Source organism: Mesoplodon mirus, assembly GCF_964341445.2.
Source record: "Mesoplodon mirus genome assembly, chromosome: 13".
NCBI lineage: Eukaryota > Metazoa > Chordata > Mammalia > Artiodactyla > Ziphiidae > Mesoplodon > Mesoplodon mirus.
The window spans coordinates 7,880,809-7,893,329 of record NC_138989.1 but is presented as its reverse complement, the minus strand read 5'-3'; the positions used below and the strand labels follow the sequence as shown (position 1 = coordinate 7,893,329).

The 12,521-nt window shown below is 42.2% G+C and overlaps 1 protein-coding gene across 5 annotated transcripts in view; it reads left to right on the top strand.

Moving 5' to 3' along the window:
• The window catches only part of CFAP251 (cilia and flagella associated protein 251), a 65,095-nt gene that overhangs the window by 11,989 nt on the left and 40,585 nt on the right, over positions 1-12,521 (top strand). For all 5 annotated transcript variants that reach the window (XM_082641036.1, XM_082641038.1, XM_082641037.1 and 2 more), the window contains 4 exons: positions 4,552-4,663; positions 4,925-5,005; positions 9,995-10,072; positions 11,358-11,408. In XM_082641036.1, coding sequence (XP_082497162.1) covers positions 4,552-4,663; positions 4,925-5,005; positions 9,995-10,072; positions 11,358-11,408 — 322 coding nt within the window. The remainder of the gene's footprint in view (positions 1-4,551; positions 4,664-4,924; positions 5,006-9,994; positions 10,073-11,357; positions 11,409-12,521) is intronic.

Sequence of the window (12,521 nt, the reverse complement as noted above, 5' to 3'; positions counted from 1 at the left end):
CTTGTATAAGGACTCCAGTCATTGGGTTTAGGGTCCACCCTAACCAGTATGACCTTATCTTAACTAATTACATCCGCAGAGACTCTCTTTCTGTATAAGCTCACTTCTGAGGTTCTGGGTGGAATGAATTTCGAGAGGGCGCTATTTGACCTACTCTACTTACCCTACGGGATTGTTAGGAAGATCCAGAGCACAGCACCTGGCCCAGGATAGATGCTCACAGATGTGTGTCCTTTCATAATTCCTGGTCCTAGAGGCAGAGAGCAGTGCTAGATTCACTGACAAGATTGTAAGGCCTTGGTTGGGTGTGTAGGGGGGTGGGATGGGGTGAGGTGGGGGGTGGACGAGTCCAGGTGGAGAAGAAGTTTAGGAAGAAGTTATGTTGAATGTTCTATGACACAGGAACTGCTCTCTCCCAGGTGACCGGTGGCCTCCATAGGGCCATATTACCTAATCATTTCCCTTGGCCCCTCTGACACCATGTCCCCCTGGTCCTCATCCTGCTTGCTCTCTGTTCCCTCTCAGACTCTTTTCAGCCTCATCCTCCTCTGGTCATTCCTTAGCTGTGGCCTGAGGGCGTGAGGATATGTTGGTGATGTTCTCCAGCCAGGCAGGAACAGAGCCAGGGTTTGAAACTGCGCCATCTTACTCTCAACAGCTGTCTCAGTGTTTCCTGTCTGCTGATGGGGAAGCTGCTGGAGAACAGACACCTGCATGTCCCATGGGCATCTCTTGCTAAAATGTCCAAAAGTCCTACGCCTCCACCTCCAAATAACTTCTGAACCCACATCCACCGCCTCTGCCCACCCTCTCCTGCTTGGGCCATTGCAGTAGCCTCCTGACCGATCTCTCCCACTGCAGTTTCGCTCTTCAACTCAGCCTCCGTGACACTGAACCACTTTTAAATGTATATACAATTCACTGGCATTAATTACATCCACAGTGTTGTGCAGCCGTCACCACTATTTCCAGAACACTCGCAGCACCCAGCCAGAACATCTGAACTAATGAACTCCTCATCCTCCCTCCCCTCAACCTCTAATCTACTATCTGGCTGTAAAGATTTGCCTATTCTGGGGCTTCCCTGGTGGCGCAGTGGTTGAGAGTCCGCCTGCCGATGCAGGGGACACGGGTTCATGCCCCGGTCCGGGAAGATCCCACATGCCGCAGAGCGGCTGGGCCCGTGAGCCATGGCCGCTGAGCCTGCGCGTCTGGAGCCTGTGCTCTGCAGTGGGAGAGGCCACAACAGTGAGAGGCCCGCGTACCACAAAAAAAAAAAAAAAAAAAAGATTTGCGTATTCTGAACATCTCATGTCCGTGGAATCATACAATATGTGGCTTTTGTGTCTGGCTTCTTTTACTTAACATAATATTTTCAAAATTCTTCCATGTTATAGCATGAATCAGTACTCCATTCCTTTTTATAGCTGTTTAAGATTCCATTGCATGGATATACCACATTTTGTTTGTCCATTCATCTGTTGATTTTTTAAAAATCACTTTAATACATTTTAATTGGAAGCTAAAGTCTCCTTTGGCCACCATCTCCAATCCTAGTCCTCTAGGTAGTCAATTTGGTGTGTTTCCTTCCAGAACATTTGCTGTTGTTTTAAATGCACATGTGTAAGGGGACTTCCCTGGTGGTCCAGTAGTTAAGACTCTGTGCTTCCACTGCAGGGGCCATGGGTTCGATCCCTGGTCAGGGAGCTAAGATCCTGCCTGCCTCGAGGCCAAAAAAAATACACATGTATGGCCATCATCATATATCATCGTATGGTTTTTCTCTACAACACTTTGAGTGTGATCTTTTCCCATGTGCAAAATCCTAATGGGCTCCCTGCTGCCCGTTGCCAGCTCAGCCCTTGTTACAGGGAGTACACGCTCACATCCTAGCCATGCAGACACTTCCCCCACGAAATCAAATTCCCGTCTGCTTGCCTAGCAGTCATCTCTAGCCATTACATGCTTTTCAGCTGCAAGAAATGGCACATCCACCTGGCACACACGAGGGAAAGTCATCTTCTGCATCAGGAAGTCCTGAGGCAGGAAGGATGGGCCCCTCTGGTGCCTCTCTTCTCTCAAGCCTTTGCTGACAGCTCCCCTGCCCCAGGCAGAGCTGGCCTCCATTCAAACAGTGTTTATCCTTTGCTTTTTTCTTGTTTATAGAGCTGTCTCCCCCACTAGACCGGGGGTGACTCTGGCAGTCATTTTTTAAAATTACAAAGTGAAGTGTATCTGTGGTTAACAATTAAAATGATATGTCGATATGAGTTTTATGATATTGCAGATGATGACTCTGGGAACCCAGAAAGGATGATCTGGTTTTAGAATTAATATTCACCTTATTAAAGTGATAAACGGTACTTCTTCCTTGAGATATTAGTTCAACTTAAATCTTACTCTGTAAATCTAGCATATTTTTGCAATTGCGTATAAGGGGGCTTTGATTAATGTTTGGTCTCACAAATTTTATTAACTCCTTTTAAACATTTTAAACTGTATTTAGAAATGGAATATATTCAGTTTCATCTTTAAGTTCTTTAGTAGTCTGATTAACAAATAAATCCTTCACCAGTACTTAAGTAATTCTTGTAAATCTAATAAATTAGACATAAATATGGCAAGTCCTAAGTTCTCTTAAGTGTTCAAGTATTGTTTATAAACCTAATACAATTTGAATTTAAAATCACAAGTCTAAATCAACTACAGACTTTAAGTTAGAATCACAAATTAATCTGTTAGAGACTAATATGTTAAATTCTCTTAAACATGACCCATTCTTAAAAAAAGGAACAAATTCTCTTATCACAAATATGTTAAGAGTACAGGTCAAACTGACTTCGTCTTCTCTGCATTTAATTCTAAATATCCCTGGGGATGAGATACACCTTCCCACGAAGAACGTGATTATGTCATTCCCAACAACTTTAGGACTCCCTTCCCAAGGGAATTTTTGGGGCCACGTCTCAGTGGGATAAAATATCTCAAGTGACAGAGAAACAGACAGGTCCTCAGCTAGGGCACAGACTTGGTTCCAGCCAATTGGGACACTGATGTGACATACTGAGACCTGTGTGACATACTGAGGCCTGTGTATATTTGCTGTAACAAGGTCTCCATAATGAAAAACCAACGGGGGGTCTGCACAGCCCGCGTTCCGGGATTAAGTCTTCCTACCACCCACTCTTCCAGTGGAAGTCAGGGACCCCCACCACATCACAGCTTACTTCCATCATTGCTTCAGCTGTTTCTTGCATTTCTTTGGCTCTCTCAGATATTCAGATATCATCTAATTAAATTCTACGTGTGTTAAGGCTTTGTCTGCATCTTACAGTTTTGAAGTCTTGCCAGTGACACAATACAGACGTGTAAGAAAAAAAAAAAAAGTCCCCCTTCACCCAAACCTATATCCAGAGTCACCATGTAGTTTGGAGTTCATTCCTCCAGACCTTTTTCTATACATATAAATACACACACACACACTCTCTCTCTCTCTCTCTCTCTCTCTCTCTCTCTCTCTCTCTGTCTCTCTCTCTGTCCCTCTCTCTGTCTCTCCTCTCTCTTTCTCAGGATGATGCTACGTCTACTGTTTTGCTATTTGCTTTTTTCCACAAAGTTTTGGTCACTTTCCCAAATCTACCTCATTCTTTTTGAAGGTGGCATGCTTTTTCATTATATGGTTTACCATGATATTTTTTAAACAAATCCCATATTAATGGATATTAGTGTTGTTTCCAGATTTTTGCTATTACTGCAGTGCCACAATAAACATGAACTGGCATTTATCTCTGTTTACTTTTGCTATTATTTCTCTAGGAAAAAAAAAGGTTGTAGACGTGGAATTGGCGAGTCTTAGGGTCTGTGCATTGAGGATTTTGACAGATGCACGGAAGTTGCTGTCGAGAAAGCCTGTGCTTGTTTACACTCCCCCTTCTGGAGGAGGACGCCGGCTTTCCTGAGGGCTAGGATGGTGTCCCAGACATCTTGTTTCACGTCCTCCTCCTTCACGCCTGGCATAGAATCAGCACTCGATAATGAAGGAGAGACTAGAGCTCCAGGAGAGAACAAATACCATGTTTACATGCTGCCCTGCGTTGGTTTTTGTTTTAAATTTGAGGTACGATTCACATAACATAAAAGTAACCATTTTACAGTGAACAACCCAGTGGCATTTAGTATATTCACAGTGTGGAGCAACCACTGCCTCTATCTGGTTGCAGGACATTTTCTTCGCCGCAGAAGGAATCAGTGAAACCATCAGCCTTCACATCCCGCTCCCCTACCCTCTGGAAAACATGCATCTGCTTTCCGCCTCTATGGATTTGCCTATCTTGGAGGTTTGATATAAATGGAATCATACACTATGTAGCCTTTGGTGTCTGGCTTCTTTCACTCAGCACCATGGTTTCAAGGTTCATCCGTGTTGTCGCCTGTGTCAGTGCTTCACTTCTTTTTTACGGTGGGGCAACTTTCCATCATGTGGGTGGACCACGTTTGTTTCTCGGTAGCTGTTCTGTTCCTGACCTGGGTGTCCCCCCTCCTGTTTTGCAGCATTCCTGTGCACACGATATTCAACAGCTGCCCAGAAGGTGACGGCATCAGGGCCATGGCCATCACCCGCGACGCCAAGTACCTGGCGACCATCTCAGACGCTGAGATCCAGGTACAGGGACTGTCACGGCAGCTTCAGAGGCTGGCCCCCCCCCGTCACAAGTGTCCCCGCGAGCAGCTCTGCTCAGGCTGTGTGGCGTCTGTGGTTCTCTGGGTGGAGGGGGAGGTGACCGGTCAGGGGCTCCCTGCCTGCGGCTTAGCTCACTGTGCCTTGCTTAGTTAGCGGAAGTCACTGGCTTACCACAAGAGGTGTAGGTTTCTCCAGTAGCCTTCAGGAACCTTCTCACTCTCCTCTGTCTGCCATCACTTACAGAAAGTTTGCATCTGGAAGTGGACTTTAGCGGTGGAAACACCGGCCTGCACTCTTAACCTTCCCAAAGAGTATGGTTTTCAGGTGAGTTCATTTCGAGCCTGTAAAGATCCACCTAAAGGTACCCTGAAGCCAGTTCAAAACTACTTTTTGTTTTACTGGAGCTTTGTTATGGTGCACTAGAGCTTTTTAAAAACTCCTGTCCATGATCTCATTTTATTTTTGATGATAATAGCTAATTTTTTGGATCACTTCTTATGTGCCAGATTCTGCTAAGTTCTTTGCATACAGTATCTCATGTAATCCATGCAAACATGCTGAGAAGATGTTACTGTGGGATTCATATTACTACTATTAACTATCAAATAATTGGTCTAAAGTCACCCAGCTAGCAGCCTTTCTTATTCTAGAAGCGCGTTCTGAACTGCTCCTCATATAGGGGAGTTATTATTCTCGATTTGCGTGAGGTGACTTGCCGAGGGCACCCAGGGTACTGACTGTGCTGCTCTGCACCGTCTCATTCATGCTCACAGCCATGATTCACCTGCATTTATTGAGTACCTACTGTGTACCAGACACTGTGGTAAGGATGTCCATGGCTTGTGTGAACCAGAACCCAAGCAGGGCGTCTGGGTGACTGGACTCAGCGAGGCACACGTCATTGTCAGCTTTACGTCCCTTTTTCCTCCTGCTCTCCCTCCGCCAACATTCCTTCTGCTCCCTCAAAAAAATTTCCTTCCTTTTTTTTTTTTTTTCTTTTAGCCACACTGCATGGCTTGTGGGACCTTAGTTCCCCGACCAGGGATCAAACCTGCACCCTTGGCAGTGAAAGCGCAGAGTCCTAACCACTGGACTGCCAGGGAAGTGCCCCCCCAAATTTCCTTACTTCTCAAAGCTACCAGCCATACCTGGGTATTTAGGATGGGTTTTTCTATTGCTACCAAAAATGCGCTGGGGATTTTGATAGAGATTGCATTGAATCTATAGATTGCTTTGGGTAGTCTTGTCATCTTAACCTCATTGTCTTCCAGTCCACGAGCATGGAAGTCTTTCTGTTTATTTTTTCTTACAGATTTTATTTATTTATTTATTTATTTATGGCTGCGTTGGGTCTTTGTTGCTGCACGCGGGCTTTCTCTAGTCGTGGCGAGCAGGGGCTACTCTTTGTTGCAGTGTGCAGGCTTCTCATTGTGGTGGCTTCTCTTGTTGCAGAGCACAGGCTCCAGGTGCGTGGGCTTCAGTAGTTGTGGCACACGGGCTCAGTAGTTGTGGCGCACGGGCTTCGCTGCTCTGTGGCATGTGGGGTCTTCCCGGACCAGGGCTTGAACCCGTGTCCCCTGCATTGGCAGGAGGATTCTTAACAACTGTGCCACCAGGGAAGCCCCTGTCTTTCTGGGGGATTTTTTTGGTTGTTTTGTTTTGTTTTGCGGTACGCAGGCCTCTCACTGCTGTGGCCTCTCCCGTCGCGGAGCCCAGGCTCCGGACACGCAGGCTCAGCGGCCATGGCTCATGGGCCCCGCCGCTCCGTGGCATGTGGGGTCTTCCCGGACCAGGGCACGAACCCGTGTCCCCTGCATCGGCAGGCGGACTCTCAACCACTGCACCACCAGGGAAGCCCGCCATTGTTTCTTTAAACATTATTTCTGCCACATTCTTTCTTTCCTCTCCTTCTGGGACTCCAATTACATGTAAGTTAGACCTTTTCAGCTTGTCCCATAGGTCTTTTATTCTTTTTTCTATTCTTTTGTGTCTTTATGCTTCAGTCTGGATATTTTCTCCTGTAATTTATCTTCCTTTTCTATTAACCATTTCTTTGGCTATATTTAATTTTCTGTTAAACCATATTTTGTGTTTTTTATTTTTTACTTATTTTATTTTATTTTTTAAATTAATTACTTAATTTATTTTTATTTTTGGGCTGCCATGGGTCTTCGTTGCTGCGTGCAGGCTTTCTCTAGTTGCAGCGAGTGGGTGCTAGTCTTCATTGTGGTACGTGGGCTTCTCATTGCAGTGGCTTCTCTTGTTGCAGAGCATGGGCTCTAGGCACGTGGGCTTCAGTAGTTGTGGCATGAGGGCTCAGTAGCTGTGGCTCGTGGGCTGTAGAGCACAGGCTCAGTAGTTGTGGCGCACGGGCTTAGTTGCTTCATGGCATGTGGGATCTTCCCGGACCAGAGCTTGAACCCATGTCCCCTGCATTGGCAGGCAGATTCTTAACCACTGTGCCACCAGGGAAGTCCCATGTTTTTTATTTTTATTTATTTTTCTCCCACTCTATGCTTTATTCACTTTTTTAATACATCTTTATTGGAGTATAATTGCTTTACAATGTTGTGTTAGTATCCCCCATCCCCTTCCTGTTGAGCCTCCCTCCCACCCTCCCTCTCCCACCCCTCTAGGTCATCACAAAGCACTGAGCTGCTCTCCCTGTGCTATGCAGCAGCTTCCCACTAGCTATCTATTTTACATTTGATAGTGTATATTTGTCAATGCTACTCTCTCACCACGTCCCAGCCTCCCCTTCCCCCTCTGTGTTGTCAAGTCCGTTGTCTACATCTACGTCTTTATTCCTGCCCTGCCACTAGGTCCATCAGTACCATTTTTCTAGATTCCATATATATGCGTTAGCATACGGTATTTGTTTTTCTCTTTCTGACTTACTTCACTCTGTATGACAGACTCTAGGTCCATCCACCTCACTAAAAATAACTCAATTTCCATTTTGTGTTTTTTAAACCATTTTTTTTTCAGATCTAGAAGTACCATTTGATTTTTTTTTAAATAGAGTTATCTGATTGCTGATCATCAGGGAAAGGCAAATTAAAACCACAGTGGGATATCACCTCACACCTGTCAGAATGACCACAATATAACAAATATTGGAGAGGATGTGGAGAAAAGGGAACCCTCGTGCACTGTTGGTGGGAATGTAAATTGGTGCAGCCACTGTGGAAAACAATATGGAGGTTTCCCAAAAAACTAAAAATAGAACTTCCTTATGACCCAGCAATTCTACTCCTGGATGTATATCTGAAAAAAACCAAAAACACTAATTCGAAAAGATACATGCACTCCAGTGTTCGTAGCAGCATTATTTACAATTACCAAGATATGGAAGCAACCTAAGTGTCCATCAACAGATGAATGGATAAAGAAGATGTGGTACATATATATAATGGAATACTACTCAGCCATAAAAAATACCTGGATCTCCTGGGGATCTCTTTCTGTAGATTACTTTTCTCCCTTGTTTTTCAGTCATTTGGACATGTCTTTTGCCTATGCCTGGTTATTTTTCATTGAATGCTGGATGTTGTGCTTTAAAAGGAATAGGAATAATTTGAGGCTCAGTTGATAATAACTCACTCTAAGGAAGACTTACTTTTGCTTCTTAGAGGCCTTTGGCGAAGTGGTCACCTCGTTCTAATCAGAGATTGAGGTGATTTGAGGCTGATTTTCAGCCTTTGTGAGGCCTCATCCATGCACTTGCTTTCACCAGTTCTTCACCCCACCCAGGTCTTTGTGTTGTCCTGAAATTGATCATCTGACATTGGCATTGGTAGTTTACATTCCTGAAATGAGGCAACAATCAACAGGCAAGGAATAGGAGATGGGGTGGGAGAGGCAGGAATGGAACTTAAAAAGCATTTCTCAGAAAGCAAGTACCGTATGCTAACACATATATATGGAATTAAAAAAAATGGTTCTGATGAACCTAGGGGCAGGCCAGGAATAAAGACGCAGATGTAGAGAATGGACTTGAGGACACGGAGAGGGGGAAGGGTAAGCTGTGACAAAGTGAGAGAGTGGCATGGACATATATACACTACCAAATGTAAAATAGATAGCTAGTGGGAAAGCAGCCGCATAGCACAGGGAGATCACCTCGGTGCTTTGTGACCACCTAGAGGGGTGGGATAGGGAGGGTGGGAGGGAGATGCAAGAGGGAGGGGATATGGGGATATATGTATGCATATCGTTGATTCACTTTGTTATACAGCAGAAACTAACAGAACATTGTAAAGCAATTATATTCCAATAAAGATGAAAAAAAAAATCAGAGAAAAAAAAGAAGTATTTCTTGGGACTTACCTAGCAGTCCAGTTATAAGACCTCACCTTCCAATGCAGGGGGTGCGGGTTTGATCCCTGGTTGGGGAGCTAAGATCCCACATGCCTCAGCGCCAACAGACCAGAAGGTAAAACAGAAGCAATATTGTAAGAAATTCAATAAGGACTTTAAAAATGGTCCACATCCAAAAAAAGTCTTTAAAAAACAAACAAAGCATTTCTCCAACCCATCTCTCGTCTGTCTCCTGCAGCCCTCCATGTCAGGCTGCAGCTGCCCGCCTCCCATGCGTATATCATTTCAAGACTTATGCCTTGTCTCCCCAGGAATTTCTCACTTGTTGTTACTTAGTTTCTGCATTTCAGGTTTCCTTCACTTCTATAGTGTCTGCAGGGTTGATTTTTGGGGAGGGAGCCAGGCAACCCATGCTACACACCATCTTGGCAGGAATCAGAACCCCCTTCCAATAATTTGCATTCATTCCAAGTTACCTTGTGGCCCTGTTAAATTTAGAAATGAATACACAGCAGTCTTTGTCCAAAGGACACAGAATAAAGGTTATTGGTGAATACTAGTTTACTTTTGCTTGCTCCTATTTATAGATGATGAATTATAATAAATAAGACTAAATAAGAAAGGTAACACATTTGAGACCATTAATTTTAACACTCAGTATTTAAAATATATTCCTATTGCTTACAAAATGCCATGTCTGTTTTTTTTCTTGTTTTTTTGTTTTGTTTGTTTGTTTTTGTTATTTTGACCATGGCACGAGGCATGTGGGATCTTAGTTCCCTGACCAGGGACTGAACATGTGCTCCCTGCAGTGGAAGCGTGGAGTCTTAACCACTGGACCACCAGGGAAATCCCCCATGTCTTTTCTGTTTTATATTCCTACTCAGTTATTTACTTTAATTAAAAATATTATTTAACTTTAACATTCAGCTTAACCAGAGATCAACAGAAAATGTATTATAATGTAACATATTTTCATACTTTATATTTCAGAGCTACCTTACTTTTAATCCAACAAATAATAAAGAATTGGTGAGCAATAGTAAAACACAAACAATATATTATATGTGGGTAAGTAGAAATATTTTCATTTGCTTTAAATGTATAAACAAGTATGTGTTTATTCTTTGAGTACAGATCTTTTGGTAATGTAACAATATAGTATCTACTTAGAAAGCAATAAACATATATTAAAATGTTTTGATTTAATTATAGCATTTATTTTAGTCCCATTGGAAATTAGTATATTAAATCAGAAGCAGATAATTTAAATTTCATTTAAGTTTTTAAAGTAATGTGGCAAATATTTATTTGAATATATTTTAGGTCTAAAATATATTCAAGATCAAGGGTTTTTCAAGATCTTGGACTTTATTCCCTTTCAAAAAGGAATTAGCAAACAGATTGGTTATATGTATACTGACACAGGGCAAAATCATGAGATTAAAAAAAATATCAAAAGTTAAACATAAACTTACCATATGACCCACCAATTTCTAGGTATATACCCCAAAGAATTGAAAACAGGCGTTCAAATAAATACTTATGCACAAATGTTCATAGCAGCAGCATTATTCACAATAATCAAAAGGTAGAAACAAATCATATGCCCATCAACTAATGAATGGAGAAACCAAATGTGGTCTATCCATCTATGGAATATTATTGAGCCATTAAAAGCAATGAAGTACAGATGCCTGCCACACCATGGATGAACCTTTAGAACATTATGCTGAACGAAAGAAGCCAGACACAAAAAGCCACACACTCTATAATTCCATTGATATGAACTGTCCAGAACAGGTAAATTCATAGAGACAGAAATCAGAATGGTGGTTGTCAGGGGCTGGGGGAGATGGGAGGTGACTGCTTAATGGATAGAGGGCTTCCTTTTGGGCTGACGAAAGTGTCCTGGAACTAGAGGGAATAGTTGCACAGTATTATTAATGTACTAAATGGCACTAAATTTTACACTTTAAAAGGGTTAATGGTTAATTTTATATTGAGTGAATTTTCCTCAATAAAAAAAATGCTAAACAAAAACGCTTTGAATTGCTGATTTTCAGTGATATTCATTCCTTCAGGTATTAATTATAGCTTCAAAGCCTTATAAATGTAGAATTCAGATTTGCATTAACTACCACTTAGTCACAATCATTTGTGGCATTTTTATGTATTTACTTATTTTTCAGAATGTTTCTAGATGTCCCTAGAGACAGCAGGTTATCCTACCTGTAGAAATTGCAAAGCTCTGACCCTGTTCAGATGCATTTGTTTTGATTTGTGCTGTTATGTAGCTCTTCTTTTGGAAACCAAGTCTTTTTTTAGTAGTGATTTTTTTTTCTGTGCTTATCAGTATGAAGAGGGAGATATACTTGTTCACAGTGCCCCACTTTTAACAGAAAAAGTGAGTATGCCTGTTGTGCGTTTTATTACGTCTGACTTTGTGGAGAATAAATATGTGTGTGTGTCAGCTTAGTCATTTTGGGCTACTCTTTGTATATCTTTATATTGCAAAAAAAAAAAAAGCACCAAAAAAATTTAGAACATCACATTAAACAGGCTAGGAAAAGGACACTTGTCTCTTGTTTGAGAGCTGAAACAAGAAGGCACAGAGTTGCCTTGTTTGACCTCAGCTGGGAATGTCACGTTTTTCACCACTCGGCACATGCACACATCTGCAAATGATTGTGAAAGTGCCACGAGGATTTATTTGGAGGTTACAAATAAATATCAGAAAGTAAGTAAATTCACAAATACTGAATCCACAAAGAATGAGGATCGGCTGCAGTTTGAAATGATAAAAATGCCTCGTGTTGAAACAGGGCTGTTCTTAGAACGTGATGTCCTTGCTTGACCAATTGTGCTTCTACTGACCCTCTTGTGTTCAAATCAAAGAGGTCCACCTTAGGATCTTCTCTGCCTAAGTAGAGAGTCAGGCAGCAGACTTACTGTATCATGTGACAGATCGCCAAGTTTCCTTCATGTATTCATTCAGTAAACTTTCACTGAGGGTTCACTCACTGCTCTGGGTTCTTTCTATACTTCATCTCTAAGACACTCCCTAAGAAAGATGGCCTAGTGCCTTATCCTACGTAGCACACATTTAATAAGAAGTCTTGGGGCATTTCTATGTACAGCACTTAAATTTCCACTGATGGGAAAATAATTTATGATCAAAAATAAACTGAGAGAATTGTTTTATAATGTTTTACAGCTGGAGCATGCTTTGTCCACAACAGACATTAGTTTCTTTATCAGTCTCTGAAACCTCAGTAAGAGAAGTTGAACAGATATAAATGATAATTAATCACTCCTTCATTTGCTTTAAGCAAACAGTTTAATTAAGCCAGTACAGAACCCTTCACTTCCTCTTAGCAAACCTTCAGTGGTTCAGAGCTGCCTGATCATGGCAATCCATGGGGGAGGGTTTTTTAAATGATTTTTTTTTACTTTATTTTTTTCCTACTATATTTAGGTAAAACATTATAAAACATCGTGTTGATAAATGTTTTGTTTT